The sequence below is a fragment of the Electrona antarctica genome (genome assembly GCF_951216825.1).
Source record: "Electrona antarctica genome assembly, chromosome: 21".
Taxonomy (NCBI): domain Eukaryota; kingdom Metazoa; phylum Chordata; class Actinopteri; order Myctophiformes; family Myctophidae; genus Electrona; species Electrona antarctica.
This window is the reverse complement of record NC_136802.1, coordinates 17,582,940-17,601,704: the sequence shown is the minus strand read 5'-3', so window position 1 is coordinate 17,601,704 and position 18,765 is coordinate 17,582,940. Positions and strand designations below refer to the sequence as shown.

Below are 18,765 nucleotides of genomic sequence, written 5' to 3'. Positions count from 1 at the left end.
CCTGTTGACTCAACATGAACATCCCAAATGGCTCCAAGTTTGTTTCCTCTTGCAGTGTTTGTAAATACTAATAGCTGGAAATAAATCAACTTGGACCCAAGCTGTTCCCTAGTAACGCAATTCCACTTACAAGGTCTATAGGGAAGTATGCATGCAGAAGCACTACTTACTCAAGTTTAATTTTCTAAAACATATCACTTCATTGTCCTAAATGGGAAGTTAAGCATAAGGATGATTCAGGTTTTGAATGTGTTTATGTAATTCTGAAATCAACTGTACTTTTTTTTAATTCTTAAACTGACACCACAAAGAAATTCCAACACTGGATGGACAATAATGTAAACAAGTGATTGTAGTTTCTTATTCTGTTTTGTTTGTTTTTTGAACCTCTTCTCACTGTCAGTGCCACTGCAGATTTGCTGTTTGAACGCAGAATTGGTTTTATGTTGTGATTACAGCATTGCTGAGAAGCACAAACTTTGTACACAGAAGAAAATACACTCTGAGAGTGTAAAAATGGATCCGTTGCTGACACCTATCTTTCCTTCTCCCCAGCACAATTCTCAAGTATAACCAATGTGCCACAATGTAGTGTGACCTGCTGTACATACATAGACACTGGTGGTGGATATGTTTGCTTATCCAAATATAAGTAGGACTTACTGACATCTTTGGGGTCTAGCGCAATTGTCAAGTCTGGCCAATGTGCATCTTTGTTGGCAGCTCAAAAACTACCGTAGCATTGTTTGACACAAGTGACTTTGGTGTTTGTTAAATAGTTGAGAAAGTGTGTGTGTGTGTGTGTGTGTGTGTGTGTGTGTGTGTGCGTGCGTGTGTGGATATGTGATGTAGGCACAGGTGTGTGGAATTTTATATGTATCGTTCAGATAGACAAAGATGTCTTTTCTATAATAATTGACTGTCACCCCCCGCCCCCCCCAAAAAAAAAACACTGACAAAATAGCATTGCACACACATACGTCTTGTTTGTCTTTTACTGCATTTGAATTCAAACTTTTTAAAGTATTATTTGTACTGATCCCATTTTCCTAACCCATTTTTCTAAAGAATGTTTTCTTGTAAAAAAATGTGATTGTACTGCTGTTACAATGACTTTTCTTTTTTTATTTTATTTTTCACATTTGATGCATTTAGGACTGAGCTGATTTTTAAAAAAGAAAAATGAAATGTTTTTAAATAAATGAAAGTTGAAATGAAAGTTGTGATGCCTCCCTTCTGCGTCACAACTACGGTATAGCAGCTGATCTTTTTTGGCACGGCTCAACAAAACAGAAAGAAAAGGAAGTCAAACTAACCTTTTGGTGACAATGAGGGTTCAACTTCTACTTCTCTTGATTCCACTCCTTCAAGGTAGGCTAACGCTTTCATCAAGTGACATTTTTTTTAACAACATAAAGTCTATACAATTATTACTATGACACCATCAAGCTGAATTAATAAATAATGAATTTACCATGTGGAAAATTAACACAACTGAATGGTTACCAATATGAGCTTGCACAATGCCAGGAGGACTCTAGCATTTGATAAAAGACATGCTTACGAATATACAAGAAAGATCTTCTGAGGGGAGCGTACCTATATGTTCCCCAGGTTCTATGTTCCCCACCATGCAAAAAAGGTTCTTTGTTCCCCACTTAGAATAAACCTAAACCAGAAACCTAACCTAGTAATTGTAGTAATTCTAGTAAGACAAAGTATTTTAGCAACTTAGTCTTAGTGTTACTTTTAGTAGCAAATTCTGATTTAAGCTCAGTCTTTGAACAATCCATTGAACTTTAGGCCTGCCTAGGCCTGACTATCTAGTCTTAGCCAACTAAAAATGAACACTGGCATAAAATAAACTAAAACATAATTGCTCAGACTCTTCAACAAAGATGGCAAAAACAAAATGTTTTTGTTCTGTACTTATACATACAATTGTATAGTACAAAACACTGAAGTCCTTAAACCAGAAACCTAATGCTAACCCTAAACCCTAAGGTAAGTGGGGAACATAGAACCTGGGGAACATAGGGATGACCCCCTTCTGAGCACAACAACATTTCTTTTAGGAGGAATCGAGCTGGCTAGTATCAACCATTCCCTCTTTGTCACCAAGTCACACAAATGTTCATGACCAGCTGGCTCACTGGCTGATACACTAGTTATGTCATAATTTATTTATAATAATTATAATGAATAGGCTATTATAATGATGATGTACAATGTTAAAACTTGTCTTTATGCTGAAAAAAGAGAAGTGTGTTTCTTTGTGGGTATAGACACCATATGATATGTTGTGTCTCTCCACACCGCAGGACGTATGACACATAATTATTATTATTGCTGTCAGGCCAGTAACCTCTTATCTCCATTCTCCATATTCTAACTTTTTGTGTTTTTTCGTAAATTAATACTCTATTAAATACAGTGTCACACAGACGTATCAAAAGTAGCAGATATACAAGCTCAAAACACAGTGCGAAGCTAAATTAAAACCTCAAAGGTGCACTATTTGACCACTTCCCTTAGGACCCCTTCACCCATTTTCAACCATATCTTCATCTTCATATAATTGGTCGTCACTAATACTCATCATAATAATGGTACAATTTTTGTCATATTTGTTTGTGTCTCAGAAGAGGGATGAGTAGACAGTTCAAAAAGCCGCCTATCAGTGACATCATCGATAGGGATTGGATTCCCCAGCTAATAGAAACGGAAGGCTTTCTCTTCTCTTTCTCTTTCTCTTCCTGGAAGTTATCATGCTATGATAGAAGCATTGTTCTTCCATTCGCTGCTTCTTCGCCTGGAAAGGAGCCAGCTTAGGTGGTTCGGGCATCTGGTTAGGATGCCTCCCTAGGGAGGTCCTCGATGCACGTCCCACTGGGAGGAGACCCCAGGGCAGACCAAGGCACAGATGGAGGGATCACATCGACTCACTGGCCTTGGATCCCCCAGGAGGAAGTTAAACTAATGATGCTCTGGAGAGGGAAGTCTAGAGCTCTCTGGTGGAGCTGTTGTCCCCACGACCTGACTACGGATAAGCGGATGAAGAAGGATGGATGGATGTTCTTGCATTAATAAAAGATTTAATAAAAACCTGCCAATGATGTTACTGGAACAGTCCTGAGTCCTCTGAGATACTGAGGACCAATTATATGAAGATAGGTTGAAAATGGGTGAAGTCATCCTTTTAGGGTGACTTGTGGGATTCTCTGTCCTGTGTAAATGACTCCTATAATGAACAATATGTATTGATCTTTTGAGAAATGTTGCTTTATTTCACAGTGGAGTTACTTGCCACCAAGGATTCAGAGGAAGTCTCGGGCTACATTGGCGAGGATATTACTTTGCCATCGGGGGTAGACCCCTCATGGAACATCTCTTTGATCGAGTGGTCCATACTCACGAACAACACTTGGATTGCGAGTCATCGCAGTGGCAAGACAAATGTTAACCGTTTCTGGAGGTACAAAGGAAGGCTGACACTTAACATTTCTTCAGGTAACAAGAATTCATTATTGAATAATTTGAATTCAATATTGAGTCATAATCGTTTAGTTTTTACTCATAATAAATGTAATTTCATGTTTGTATTGTTGATCTCAGGTGATTTGGGTATCAATGGTTTGACCAGGGAAGATGCTATGGTGTACACTGTAGATCTGAAAAACACAGAAAGGAACCAAACCAAAGTCCGCAACAAAGTCCGGCTCGTAATCAATGGTAACGGCTACACAGTTATTTACACAACATTCGTTATGCCTGTATCCACATTTAAAATTAACCAATGGGTAAAGAGGTCTGTTCCAAAGTGAAATGTCCACTCTTTGAAAAATGGGACCAATGCATAATAGTATGTGTGGAACATCTTTACCTTTACCAAGAAGAACATCATATATCTGTCTCCCATGCGTCTCCCATGGGTGTGGGATTAAAGTTAATGCTCTCTCTAATGAGAAGTATTCATTTAGTAATCCCAGGACCAACATTTTCACGTTTGATTTTTACACTGAATAACACAAATAACACTGAAGACTTCATTCATGAGGCCAGTATGTCGCATGGATTTAACCCCAGTTCAACCCTTGAGTTTCAAGCAATGAGGCATTTGTTAACATTTTTATAGACTTTAGTATGACTTGGCTGGGAACTGTGCCCTGACCTGAGACCCCCACTCTTAAGGCCACTGACATTGGTCGTCTATCTGTAGGCTATAGTAGATATCTATATACTGTAGCTACCCACTCAGAATGTTGCAGTTGATGAACATTGTACTTCTGTCTGCAGATCGCCTTAGTAAGCCCATCATTCAGCCGTTCCTTGGTATGGCAACAAACGAGGGACACTGTCGCATGGCCTTGCAGTGCACATCTCCAGTCAAAGGGGTCATCTTCACTTGGCAGGCTCAACCGGCCATAAACATCTCTTTTTGGACATCGAGCAACAACATCTCATATTTATTGGCTACCTTCAGCCTGGACAACAAGGTCAATTTCACCTGCACCACCAGTATGGAAGGACAGAAAACCTCCAGGGTTGTGACCAAAGGCTGTCTGGGTAAGAAGACCACATCAGAATTGCATGGGAGGATATGATAAACTTTTAACAGGAACAAGACATTGTGTGTGGTATATATTTATGATGTGATGTGATGACATGACACTGAATAATATATATGAAATAGGATGTATGACAATTATGGTAGGCTATAAGATAGAACAATAGAGAAAAAATTTTTGAAACAGACATTAGATATGATACTAGAATGTCCATAACTCTGTGTGTACAGCTCTTGGTGGTGTTAACCAAAAATGTAATAGTACAATTTGCATATTGTAAATTGATATAAGCTATGATTCATAAACCTATAGCCATTACATTGACATTTATCTAGCGCAGTACAATTATAGTTATAAACAGCAAAGGGTTTAATGTCTTTCTCAAGTATACACTGCAGCAGGATGTAACTGTATATAGTGGGCATTGAAACTGCACGATAAAACCCTCTTTTTCCTCTTAGAAGAGCAGTTAAAGGAGGCAAGAAGCTCCGCCTGGGGAGGCTATTTCCTGGCTTTCTTCGTTGGCTGCTCTGTAACTGCCATGATAGTAGTGTGTTACTATTTTAAAGGTGAAAATCTTGCAAATATCTTCTTTAGCAACTGCTTTCTTCTTCTTTAACCTTTATTTATTCAGGGACGTCAGTTGAGAGCAAGCTCTCTTTTCCAACGACGCCCTGATTACAGTAAACATAACATAACATTTAAACAAATACATTACAGGATAATAAACAATTCAAAGTGAACAAGTACAGCTAGATCTCAGATGAATCCTTACAAGTTTTTTTTTAATCGTTCAAGTGAAATCAAGTTAATCCGTTTTAAAATAGATTGTAGACAGTTCCGTCAGTTCCTGCTAAGATATGTAGGCCTTTTTTTAAGTAAGGCTTTGTAGCTAAAAACAGTGCACACACACACACACACACACACACACACACACACACACACACACACACACACACACACACACACACACACACACACACACACACACACAGTAACATCAATACATAGAAATATTTTCCCCTGTGTTCCAGATTCTATATTATTTTTGTTGTTACGATTTATTTTATTTTCCACATTTTCTGCTTCATTTCAACAGCAAAAATACAGAACAGAAGAGACGAAAGACATGAATAAAGGCCCCGAGGAAACCATGCATTAAGGAACGAACCTGCACATCAGGAGCAATTAAGGGTTCAGAGTCTTGCTTAAGGACACTTCGACACTACAGTAACTCTGGGGGAGCCCACAGGGATCGAACTGGGAACCTCATGGTTCCCATCTGGCTGCTCTACCGCCCACTCAACCCCTGATCAATTGGCCTCATAATCTGTCCGTGAAAATAAAGTGTTAATGATAACATCACAATGGCATGACAAATAATATCAGAATAATCATGCTATACACGCACGCACGCACGCACGCACGCACACACACACACACACACACACACACACACACACACACACACACACACACACACACACACACACACACACACACACACACACAAACATGCAGAAAGAAAGACTTGTATATTTTATTTAGAAAAGAAAGACACGATGAACGTTGAAGATAATTGATATGTTTTGACGACATCATTTTATATTGTACATCTGTCTTTTCAGCATTTCTGCAATTATTTGTTCTTTTTAAAGATTTGTTTTTGGCTTTTCTGCCTTTATTGAGAGTATCAAGTTAAGATGAAAAGAGAGAAGGGGAGAGACATGCAGCAAAGGTCATCATGAACGGGACTCGAACATGCAACACGCTGTCAGGCCAAAGCCTATAGTATGTGGCATGCGCCTGGACCACTTGGCCAGCGGGCGCCCCTTCTGCTTTATTTGTAACTAGAGGGGTGCCCATTGGAGCCTCTACAGCGGTGCCCGTTGGGCACTGGCCTACTTGGAACGATGCAAGTCAGCTGTGTCCCCTTGTATACCCATATACAGTATGGAGTCTGGCCCGGGCAGAGGCCTTTTGTGGAGGTTCTCAAGTTACGTGGATTACAGACGTACAGAGACTTGGTTCATTTATAGTTAGATGGTGAGAGAGACAGTAAAGGTGGGAGAGAGAAAGACAGAGAGATAGACATGCAGTAAAGAGCCTCGGGTCAGATTTGAGTGGCAAAGAGACAAACAGAGGCCGTAGTAGTCATGGCCTTCATGAAATTCCTATACCCTCTGAGTATATTATTATTAGCGTGTTTGCACTGTTGATATGTTATTTTTTACTGATGGATCTATCTGATATGTACAGGAGATGTTACAGAGTCTGCAGGCTCACAATGCTATTTTCCAGTAGACTTGATTACAGTAATGCACTTTATGCCGGACTGACAAAGCAGGGGTTACATGAACTCCAGCCTGTTCACAATGCTGTCAGTGTAAACTAAAACCATGCAATTTTGAACAATCAGTCCTGTTTTAGCGGCTCTCAGCAAAACAAAGTACTTCTTATTGTTTTCAAAAGGCTTTAGATGCCTTAATAGTATACATAATTGCACATAAAAGCACAAAACCAGTATGAAGGAGAAATATTTGCATCTCCAATTTATAAAAAAGAAAGTTGTATTATGTTGTATATGTGCAATAAATTCTAATTTATATTGAAACATCTTTAATTTATTTTGTCAGCGACACCATCATACGGAGTATATACAGTATTAGGATTTAAGATGAAATCAAACACACAGTACTGCTTTCCGGCATACTTTTATAACGTATAACCAGTCTAAAGAGAGAAACATTTCAAATACTCATTTCAAGGAGAGATTTATTATTATTTATAACATAATACCTTGAATAGAAGGTACAACAGCAAAATACACGTTTATTGTCATTATTCTCCTTACACGTGCAAAGAATGAAATAATTATGAAATGATCTCAACAACATTGAAAGAGAAATGTTACAAAAAGAAAATGCTTTGAATGTTGGATATCTGCTGTATATTATATTATATTATGAGTCATGTCTCCTGCTGTTCCCTGCCTTGTCCTGTACTGTCTGAGGAATGCTGTATTTTTGAAGTTTGTCAAGCTGTTTTTCTGTTTTTCTTTGATTTATTTTATTGTCTTTTTTTTTGTTATGTATTTTTGTTTTCTTGCATTCACTTTTATGTTTGATTTCTGTTTCATTGTTCGTGTTTCATTTTTTGAAATAAAAACAAAGAAAAAAAAGAGTATACTTTGTATCCATGTAGCATAACACTGAAATAGAAATCTGTCTATTTACAGTTTGTTTTTCTTATTCATGTATGCATTTAAAAGCCTGAGCCCCCTTTAGGACAGGCTATGGTGTTTTATAGGGACTGGCAGACACCATGATGATTCATTCAGGGCCTAGCCAATCTGGGAAAAAGTGCCCCGTTTTCCTTTGAATTTGCCTCTGGGGGCGGCGCCAAACAGAATGTGGATAGCAGGATGTTGCCCTTTTGCTCCGCCTTACGCCAGGGCTCCACCGGACGCGTTGCGTCTCCGTCGCGTGCGTCAAAAAACGCACCGGTTCAATTTTAATGCACGCGTCGCGTCTCCGTCAACGCAACGCAACGCGGGCAGTGGAGCCACCCTTCATTGATTAAAAAGGGAACATTCCCTGACGGTGACGGAGACGCGACGCTGACGCGCCCGGTGGAGCCCCGGCGTTAGACCCTCCTCTTCCGGCGGGGCGCCTATGTTTTAATTTCCACTAACGACAATGTATAGGCTACACGTTCTGAATGCCCCTGCCGACAGATTCAGCAGTGTAGCTTGGAATCTGCTCTTGAGAGATTAGGGCCTAGCAGACACCTGATGGAGCTGACAATCACCTGATGTTTCAGGGCCTGGCAGTCCGCCAGTCCGGTGCTTTAGGGTCTGACAGTCACCTGATGTTTCAGGGCCTGGCAGTCCGCCAGTCCGGTGCTTTAGGGTCTGACAGTCACCTGATGTTTCAGGGCCTGGCAGTCCGCCAGTCCGGTGCTTTAGGGTCTGACAGTCACCTGGTGCTTTGGGGTCTGGCAGACATCCGGGATTGAAGAGGTAGAGGCTACCGGAGGACGGTTAAAATTGATCCTGTCATAGACAGACTGAGGATAGAAGTGCAGTGCAAGAACACAGAAGACAAAGTCAATCTCAGATGCGGTCATAACCAGATGCGATTACATATATAGATACCAATCTGTGTCTAATTTTCTGTGTTTTTTTTTTTTCTTATCTGTGTCACAGTATCCCTGGCTGTGTGTAACATCAATATAAAACAGCATACAATTTGACATGCTTATTTGATAAGCAGGGGAATGCATATTAGGGGAACCAACTTTATATTAGTCATTGCTGAAGGTTATGTTTTCACCACATGGTTTTGCTTGTTCTCGACACGTCATGAGCTTGTAGACGTGATACAAGGTTTCTGCCTGACAGGAATGAAATATTAAACAACTACCGTTATTTATTCATTTATTCAGTTTATTCAGCTTAAAGGAGCGCATCAACTATTTTCAACCTCATCTTCAAATAATTAGTCCTCATTATATTCATTAGTTCATTATGTTAACTGCAACGGCAACCTTCCCAGTGTTTCTTCACTAGTCCGATCCAGAAGAACACAGTTTGCTGGCCAATGGCCACCCATGCTACAGAGCTGATCATGAGGTTATATCTTCCCTTCTTCTCTGTAATCCTGCCTCAAAGCAGACCAGAGATAGAAACCTGTCATTCCGTGATGTCATATAGGGAACACATGCATCAGTAAGCTGGTACTGGGGATGGCATTAAGGACCGGGAAGTCTGACATGGCATTGTGAAATCCATGATCTCGACCACGGTCGAAAAATTATGATGATGATTATGTTAACTTGGCATCATTCCTGTCTACTTGCTCTATGTCTCAGAGGTTGGCTCAAAAACCTGTCAGGTTTATGAACTTTCCATAGCCAATTATATGAATATAGGGGTTGAAAATGGGTGAAGTTATCCTGACTTGTCTGTGAAGGCTGTTCACAGGACCACAATGGAAACAAGCCCCTATAAGGGCTTTTTGTTTTATCGTACCTCTGTACTATTCACAAACTGTTAATAAAGTATTCAATCAATTATCTTACCCCAATCCCAACTGTTACTAAGTTGATCCTTTCTCCAATGGATTCATAGATTGTGTTTTGGTTCACCACCGGCACCAAGCTATTTGATCTCACCTGGAATATTGAGGAAACACGCGCGCACGCACGCACGCACGCACGCACGCACGCACGCACGCACGCACGCACGCACGCACGCACGCACACACACACACACACACACACACAGACGCACACGCACACGCACACACACACACAGACACAGACACAGACACACACACACAAGTGAGAGCTGTTTTGAGGAGGAACACTCACACTTCACTCAAAAGGATAAGGATTAGTATGAAAGTTGCTGATAGTGTGTGTGTATATTGAAGCACACATGTGAGCACATGAATTAAAGGCAGGTATTACTTACCTCACTGTCAGACACAGTATCATATATTGTTTCAGGTCCATTTCTTCCTGCTGGCATGGGAGACAGTTTAAGATTTAACCACTGACAATAATCAACAACATATTTGAACGCCATACACTCCATGACCTCCATAATGACTGCGATCCTATGGAAGAGGAGAGGTGACCCGGTGGTGAGAAAGATGACATTCCCACGAGAACGAGATCCTGATCCCGTAGCATAGCCACAAGATATAAGACAGTGGTTTTCAACCCTTTTCATATCAAGGAGTGTAAAATCGAAAATGAAACCAAATGGACCCATAAAAGGTCCATTTGGTTTCATACCACTGGTGGTCCCTGGACCACTGGTTGAAAACCACTGATATAAGACAAGACATCACGTGCCCATAAGATCCTGATCTTGTGGCCTCTACCAACTGTAAATTGTGCCCACAAGATCCTAATGTTGTGGCAATTAACTGTAATATGTGCCTATATTACATGAGGATCTTGTGGCCGAATGAGCTGTGCCCTCCCTTAAATGAACCCATTAAAACCAGGAAAGGATTAGGCATCTGTTCCATTTAGCTATAGGTATAAATAGGCCTATACTATAGCCTACTGTAGCAACAGAAGTTTTTCAGAACAGTGTTTTTCAAAAATAGCAGATAGACAAGCTCACAGCGAGATTGTACTGCTATTTTTGATCATTTTTTAACACATTTTTCATTTTTGGATGAAGTATTCCTTAATCTCGGCTCTGTTGGGAATACAATAATAGGTTACCCTGACTAGGCCTACAGTAGTCTTTTTTATTTATGTCAACTTTATTACAGATACAGACATTGACATCAGCTCTACATATTGACATACAGTATGTCATGTGTTGCATACACAATTATTCTTATACTTTATATCACTAGTCCCTAGAGTTCTCAAAGTGGGGTCCAGGGACCCCCACGGGTCCTTGAGGGAGTTCCAGGGGGTCCCCAGCTAACACTGCTGACACAGAAACATCTCAATGAAACACTCCATAATTCACATTTTAAATACATTTCTATATTGCACTTTGTTGACGGTCCCTAGCTTGACCGTGATGGAACGTCTAGAGAATTTCCTTTAACACAATTCCATGGCCATAACGTACAGTAGTATTATTAAATTCAGTAGTAAACAATATAGCTTAATAGGCTGCGAGGTTACTACATTGATGCTGCTTTGTCGCGCGAGAGCTGCGTGCGCAATCTGTGCATTCTGCGCAATCACAGCCAGGTGTGTTATGTTGTGACTGGTCCGTTGAGTGATAAAATGTTATGTATGTCCTACTTCAATATGGTTACCCAGGTAGATAAATAAAGCATACTGGGCTGGCTTTTAATAAGATAACTAGCAAAAGTGGTGCAAATGCTTCCATAGGCCTATACCTACAGGCTATCACCTACTTATCAGGTAGCTGATGTAGGGTAGGATGTCGGTTTTCTTATAGCCCACTGTCAAATGTAGGCCTATGCTGTAGCCGACGAAGCCAGCAGTAGCCTACAAACTACAAAGTAAAATGGGGGGAAAGTGTCCAGGCTGGTCCTGGTCCTCTTGGAGCAAGTTCAAGTCCATGAGGCAGAAAACAAGCCTAAAGACTCCAGACAGACTCCAGCAGTCTCAAAGCTGGTTGGAAGAAAGAGCAGTAGAAGAAGATGAAGCTGACCTAGACTAGGCCTAGGAGACCGTTTTTCAGCACCCGCTATAAGGATGGACCGGGTAACCTAATGGAGGCGAAGCCCATTATTGTTGGATTCTGGAACTGACGTGTGTCTGAGTTTGAAGAGAGAACATCGACACAGACTCTTATGGCTGGACAAGCACTCCGATTTTCAAGACTTAATTGGCAGTGGCACCATCATCAGGCCATGAGCAGTGAGGACCACCCACCACCCATGTGCAGATCTACTGAGAGATGTAAGTGAATTATTCTATTGTCTGTGTTGCTCTGTTCTTTTCTTGTTTAAAGTTTTCTGAGTGGCCTTTGAGTTTGATGTTCTATTCTTGATAGTTTTCTGAATGGCTGCTGTGCCATGAGTGAAGTATTCTATTCTGTATATTCTTTATAAAGTATGGCTATTCTGAATGGCTGCTGTGAATTAGTTGAGTCTTCTATTCTATTCTATAATTGAGGTTTCTTGGAAATCATCTGTGCCATGCCCATGCGAGAAGTATGAAGCTATAAATAAAATTAAGTATTTGATTCTTGCTGAGGTTTTAACATTTTAAAATCGATGTTGTAATCGCTCAGTTGACCTGCTATTGCAACAATGGACATGAGATTTAGTCATGAAGACATCATCGAAAGACATTGGGAGGGGACACCTGGTGGCTCAGCCAGGGAGTACACATAGGCAGATAATGAGAGTGAGGATGGCTGGGGGAGACCAGTGGGGTCTGGTCACATAATGGGTGAAATGTTCTATTCCAGTGGTTTTCAATCCTTTTCATATAAAGGCCCATTATTGTCTCCACCAGGCCGAAGGCATGGTGAGAGAGTATGTTTTGCACTCCGTCCGTGTGTCCGTGTGTCCTTCCGTCCGTCCGTTACCAGCTAATCTCCGGCACCGTTAACCCGGTCGATGCCAAACTTTGCACACACACTCCCTAGATGCCAACGATGAACCTCTGCCCCGCATTTTCCAGAACGGCCTGTTATAGCGCCACCATGAGGCAGCTTTTCACATTTGTTACCTAAAACTGCACCGATCTGCGTGAAACGTTGCATGCACACTCCCTAGAGGCCAAGGACAAACCTTTGACCTGCATTTTCCGCATCTGCCTTTTATAGCGCCACCAGGAGGCCGACTTTTGTAAAACACATTTTTGGATATTACTCCTCCAGATTCTGTCCAAAAATCTCACAAATCGTTACACAGTATCTCTATGGTCATGTGCTCAAGTCGGATCTGTCCGATATTTCAGATTCCACCCTAATTGGCTATAATTGCCTTTCACAGTTTGCAAGATTGCCCCGTTTTGAACAAAAGCCTCAAATCATGAACACAGCATGCAATTTACCTGAAATCTTTCACACATTTTCTTACTAGGCTGAGGAATATATCCCACCCTTTTCACATTGGCCTGTTATAGCGCCACCAACAGGTTGATTTTTGCAAAACAGGTTGATTGGAACAAAATGCCTCAAATCATCCAATTGCCATACAAGGCAATTGGATGATTTGAGGATGTTTATATTACTACTAAACATTTTGCCAAACATCTCACACAGTCCTATCCTCCTGGTGGAGACCTGTGCCCAGAAGGGCACTTTTTCTAGTTTATTCTGTATTTGAGCCACGGACCACTATTTGATGACATTTAGCCTTGCAGACCCAAAACTAAGAATATTTTGTTGTCGTTGGATACGATTTTGTCCACAATTCCATGCTGTATTGATGTGGTACCATAGTAGGAGAGAAAACAGGCAAATTGTGTATACTTCTTGTAAATTAAGTAATGCACATGTTTAACAATAATGTAACTCTTGAGAGCGTAAAATGAAAAAGATGAAAAAAGATTTGAAATGGTACTGTCTATATGCCTGGGTCTTGCTATTGGCTGACGTGTGGCCCGTTACTTTGACATCTTGAATGAGTAGACTAATACTCAATTACCCTCATCTACCACTGATAAATCATCTATGAATGACTCGAGCTAGGAGTCAGCCGTTAAATCGAAGGACAGTCCGATGCATAATTATCATCACAGATAATTTATTTACCTGCTGATCTTCGATTATAGTAGCAGGCAACAGATAGAGCCACAGCCAGCAACAAAACAACAGTCCCTGCTGTAATAATAGCGGCGATAAACTGCTCTGACTCCGAACCTGTAATGAAATTACTAACTGTGCACGCACGCACGCGCACACACACACACACACACACACACACACACACACACACACACACACACACACACACACACACACACACACACACACACACACACACACACACACACACACACACACACACACACACACACTTTGCTGTCATAATATGGCACAATAACCGTCTCGGCCAACGGGCTGTCTCATAATGCTGTTCGAATGACCCCATCCTGCTCTTCTTACCTGGGTGCTTGCACGACACCGTTTTCGATGCAGACTGCTGACTGATGGCATTGGTAACTGTGCACTTGACAGTGGCATCTTCCTCTTCTGCCAGGAGGGACACATTCACCTTGTTGTGACCCCCCTCTAAGGTCTGGTTCCCTACGGTCCAGCTGTAGGTGATGTTGTCAGCATGAGGGATTGCAGCACGGCATTCGAGTGAAACCAGACAGGAGTTGTTCTCTGCATGCCAGGTATAAGCAGACTCTGTCACATCAGGTTCCTTACTGATGGAATCTGATGAAGCAAAAGGGGACAGATTCAGATGGAACAACAACATATTTTTTTACAAAGTCTGTTAAACTAAATTGGTACTTCAACCCAAGACCTGAGGCCGATTTTACAAATGCCTTCTAAATCAGTGGATCTTATCAAACGTTTTTGTGCCAAGGACTCCCAAATTGATATATGGCAGCGGTACCACTGGTTTAGGGGCCTGTTAAATGAAGTGGCACATGCAAGAATGACAAACATTGAATTAAACGCCTTATGCTATACCTTTTGCAAAATGCCATGATACTGTAGTCTAGCTGTTTTTGTTGCACTGGCACATGATTTATCTTATAAGACAATTCATTCTATATTATAACCATATCATACCACAATAGAGTGATCTCTATAAAAGAAAGACAGGTACTAGAGTACATATTCTCCTATGTGGAAAATGAATGTCTTACCATAAACATGCAGAGTGATGACAATTGTAGGATGTTGTCCCTCATCTGTATCTGAGACAAAGCTGTACTCTCCTGAGTCTTGATGAGTCAGGTGTTTTATTGTCAAACTAAAATTGTCAGGGTTCATCTCTACTCTGCCTTTAAATTGAGGGTTATTTGATGGTGGTATATAACGATTTTCGTCCATTTCTACCACAACAACTTGATCTTTTCCAAAGTTCCATGTTGATCTGATAACATTTCCCTCCGGTAAGCATCCATTGACTGAAAACTCAGCAGTTTCCCCAACTTTCTGTTTAATATCTCTGCAACTGGCAGTGTCCACATCTGAGAGAGAGAGAGAGAGAGAGAGAGAGAGAGCTTGATTGATTGATTGAAATATTTATTAACAGTTTGCAGAATTACAGTACATTTCAAGCACAAACTCAATACAAAGACTGTAAACTGTGAGAATAGGCCTATCTCACAGCATTTCCCCGACCCCTTTCCACGCCCCCTTTTGGAGCTTTCTTCATATTATTATCGGTCTTTGACATTTTAACATTAGGAAATGTACTTAGATTCTCCAGAGAAAAAAAGTGTAAATGCCTAATATAATGTTAAATGACACCACTATCTACCGGAAGTGGGCGTGGAAAGGGGGCTGTGAGATAGGCCTATTAAGCATTACACTTGTTTACAAGAGGGTCCACCATGTTCAATTCATCAAAACATTTAGAGACGTACAAATAGACACTTCTATATAGTCAAAGAACAGAACAGGAATTCATCATAGAGGTAAAAAGGGAGTCAAGCTGTAATGCAACATGTATTGCACAACACAGTAACAGTGTAGATTTGCAACACATAATGCCATGCATAACCAAATTGTAGTTGAGTGTTTGTGTTAGATGGTCTTAGAGAGACCATTTAGTGAATAAAAGTTTCAGCATTCCTATGAATTCCCTACTTCAATATGGCTACTTCCCAGGAGTGTGATTAAAGTGTTACGCTTGCAGTACATTATACAAAATGACAAATGTGGCACACCATATGAAAATCTAGAGTGACTGTAAGACAAATTGTCCAGTTTAAAAACAAATGAAGCCGAACACAGTGAACGTGCTACTGCTACACCCTTGTGTTAATGGCGTTGTTTAAAGTTGCTTTCCCCCCCTCTTTTTTTGCATGGTAGATGCAGGAAATCTGCTGACATCAACATTCTTCATACCACTTCCAACGATATCTAACCAAGTTTTTCCGCTGACATGCTCATAGTCACTAAAACACACGGTAACACTTGCTATGCATCCCACATTTATAACGCATTATGAACACACAAAAATGAGATATTATAATATTCTCATAAAAATTTATAATTATATTTATAAGCGCTGATAAATAATCATTATACTTTATAAGCCTAATCATAACACAAACTGCAGTACTTAGTTTAGACAGTTTTTGGTTTAGACTAGTCATTGGTTAGACCAGTCATTAGTCCTACAACTACAACCTATCTCAAACCCTCACCCTAAACCTAACCTCCCACGGGGCAGCACACCTAAACCTAACCTTAACCCATGTCTAACCAATGACTAGTCTAAACTAAACCCCCATAAACTTTATTCAAATTGCATTACACTTTTTAACAAAAATAAAAGAAATGCCAAGGTAGAAACTATTTCCCCCATTGGTTCTCTGAAGTCCCCTTTCACCCAGGAGCCATGGAGTTGCACAACTCCATGGCTGTGAAACCACTGTGAAACCATCAATTTGACTAATTTGAGTTTGTGGGCTCACCAGCCATATCGTTGGTGAATTTCTGCACTTTGAGTTGCTCATTTAATCATTTAATAGTTACTTTTTATGATTAAATGTTTATTTTAATTATTTATTGTATAAATAGCAAACACAAGACAGCAGCAAGTTCACATACCGGTAGCCTATATTTCTATCTTTCACTGTTAAAAAGAAATTCACTGATCAAACAGATCTTTACTGACAGAGTGACAGTTAAACGTTTTAAAGTGGACAGAGGAACCTACCGTGGAAGAATATCATGAGCAGCAGGGGAATTAATTTGCAGGGCAGGCAAGGGAAGCGACCACGGGCCATCTCTGTGAAGTCTATATCAATGCTGTTTCCTCTTTGGAGCCCTTATGAGACAGAGAAAGATACGCACGCACGCACGCTCGCGCGCGTGCACACACACACACACACACACACACACGCACACGCACACGCACACACGCTCTCTGTCTCTGTCTCTCTCAGGCTATATTGAACAATAGTTCAGATGAAAAATGTTTCATGGTGTGTGGGTGTATATGTGGAACGGAGAGGTAGATTATGAGTCATTGTACCTCGGTATGCACCAGTATTGTATTTAAGTCGCCTTGTACCTGTTCAGAAAACCATGTGTGGTTTGGTTTGAGCAGCACTGAAACGTCTATTGGGAAGGTCTTTGTCTGTGATTTTAGGGCTGACTGATATGAAAAGTTTGGTTTCAAACTGTTAAATGTCTGTTAAGATATTGTTGCCTTTGTCCATAAAAACATTATCCGCATTACAACAATTATATGATTTATGGTACTTTTCTGAAGAGCTGTAGCTGTATCCCAGTCAGACACTGGGAAGACAAACTCTTGAGACTCTAGTCTAGGTCATCAAATTGTGCTTCTTTGAGCACAGACACTGGTGCAGTGAGGTACTCACATTTTGTTTTTCCAAGTAAAAGCATCAATACCACAATGCAGAAATACTCAGGTATTCAGAATTTACTTGAGTAAAAGTACAAAAGTAATGGCATAGCAGAGAGCCTATATTTGATGCAAGTGCTCCAGCCTACCTCTTACTGATATTCTATATCAGTAAGACTACTTAAAACTAAAAGGGTGGCTGTAGATGAGTGGGTAGAGAGGTGGCCTGGTGGTAATGGCATTTGGCAGGTTGCCAGTTTGGTTCACCTCCCTGGCCGTCCAGCCTATGGTTGCGTCCATGTCTCTGTGCTCACTTGCAGTAGAACAGTAGCATTTGGTCCGCTGTTTTGGCAACTGTTCCAAGTCTCTTCTTCCTGCTCCAAGGAGCGAGGAGGAGTAATGGTGATTAGGAACAGTGGTTCTCGCACTATTTTTATGTCAAGGACCCCATCTGATTTGTAAGGGTTCCTAACTATCCATAATTTATCTTGGGACCCCCTGGAACAGATATATACAAAGAAAACATGAATTCTACTATATATACTTATTATACTATAATCTAAGTTGTTTTTTGCTTCCAAAGCGCTGGAGGTGACTATAGGTTTGCACTAGCATAACTCCTGTCTATACCCTTTAGTCCTAGGATGACAAAATTTACGATTATACATCTAGAGAAATTTGAACTTGTCACATACCAAAAGTTGGTCACTATGACTGTAAATGCCCAGGGAAGTAAAGCAAACATTGTAGAAATGGGAAGTGTGGAGACTGTGGACATGATAGTGAAAAGCTACGGGGAAGACGGGAAGTGAAAGCATGAACTGGTTGAGCTACAGGGGTGCTGCGCACTTTTGTTTTGTTTTAATCTAGTCAGGATGTCCGAATATTCCTTGCGTTTTGGCTCCTACCATTAATAATGCATGTCTGTCTGAGCTTTGTGAATGTCTTTGATTTGTGGTTGTATTAGTATCTATAGGCATAAATAATCACACCTGTGTGAAGTGAGGGGCGCTAATATGTTAAAGTCTAACTCATGTTGCTATGATTAGGTGATGTAAAACAAACACGGACAAAACAAACATTAAACTCTCTTTATTGTTAATGGCATTTACTGTTTGTGTTAGGGACAAGATGACGTCAATGCCGTTTTTAATGTTTGTTTAACTAAAAACAAACATTAAACCTGCATAGGCTATAGGAGGGGCTAGCGCCCCTCAAAAATAGGGATG

The 18,765-nt window shown here is 40.6% G+C and overlaps 2 protein-coding genes across 5 annotated transcripts; one reads left to right on the top strand and one right to left on the bottom strand.

The window, feature by feature from the left end:
* The first annotated feature begins 1,247 nt into the window (after positions 1-1,247).
* On the top strand, positions 1,248-5,960 carry LOC306914089 (SLAM family member 9). The gene is made up of 6 exons (XM_079490992.1): positions 1,248-1,371; positions 3,295-3,510; positions 3,616-3,732; positions 4,297-4,566; positions 5,030-5,137; positions 5,668-5,960. Exons 1-6 carry the CDS (start codon positions 1,329-1,331, stop codon positions 5,703-5,705), a joined length of 792 nt encoding a protein of 263 aa, XP_079347118.1. The 5' UTR covers positions 1,248-1,328; the 3' UTR covers positions 5,706-5,960.
* A 2,256-nt stretch (positions 5,961-8,216) lies between these two features.
* Positions 8,217-16,955, bottom strand: LOC306914521 (SLAM family member 5). Of its 4 annotated transcripts, none has more exons than XM_079491589.1 (8): positions 16,883-16,955; positions 14,856-15,182; positions 14,140-14,415; positions 13,786-13,911; positions 10,045-10,094; positions 9,651-9,743; positions 8,493-8,636; positions 8,217-8,358 (listed from the first exon to the last, which is right to left on the bottom strand). In XM_079491589.1, the coding sequence occupies exons 1-7, from the start codon at positions 16,950-16,952 to the stop codon at positions 8,532-8,534; spliced, it is 1,047 nt and encodes a 348-aa protein (XP_079347715.1). In that variant the 5' UTR covers positions 16,953-16,955; the 3' UTR covers positions 8,217-8,358; positions 8,493-8,531. The 4 variants fall into 4 exon arrangements, 3 of the variants coding, with proteins under 3 accessions (XP_079347715.1, XP_079347716.1, XP_079347717.1); XM_079491590.1 differs by having other exon boundaries at positions 8,217-8,435; positions 8,550-8,636; XM_079491591.1 differs by having other exon boundaries at positions 8,217-8,636; positions 10,045-10,091.
* Positions 16,956-18,765: the final 1,810 nt, after the last annotated feature.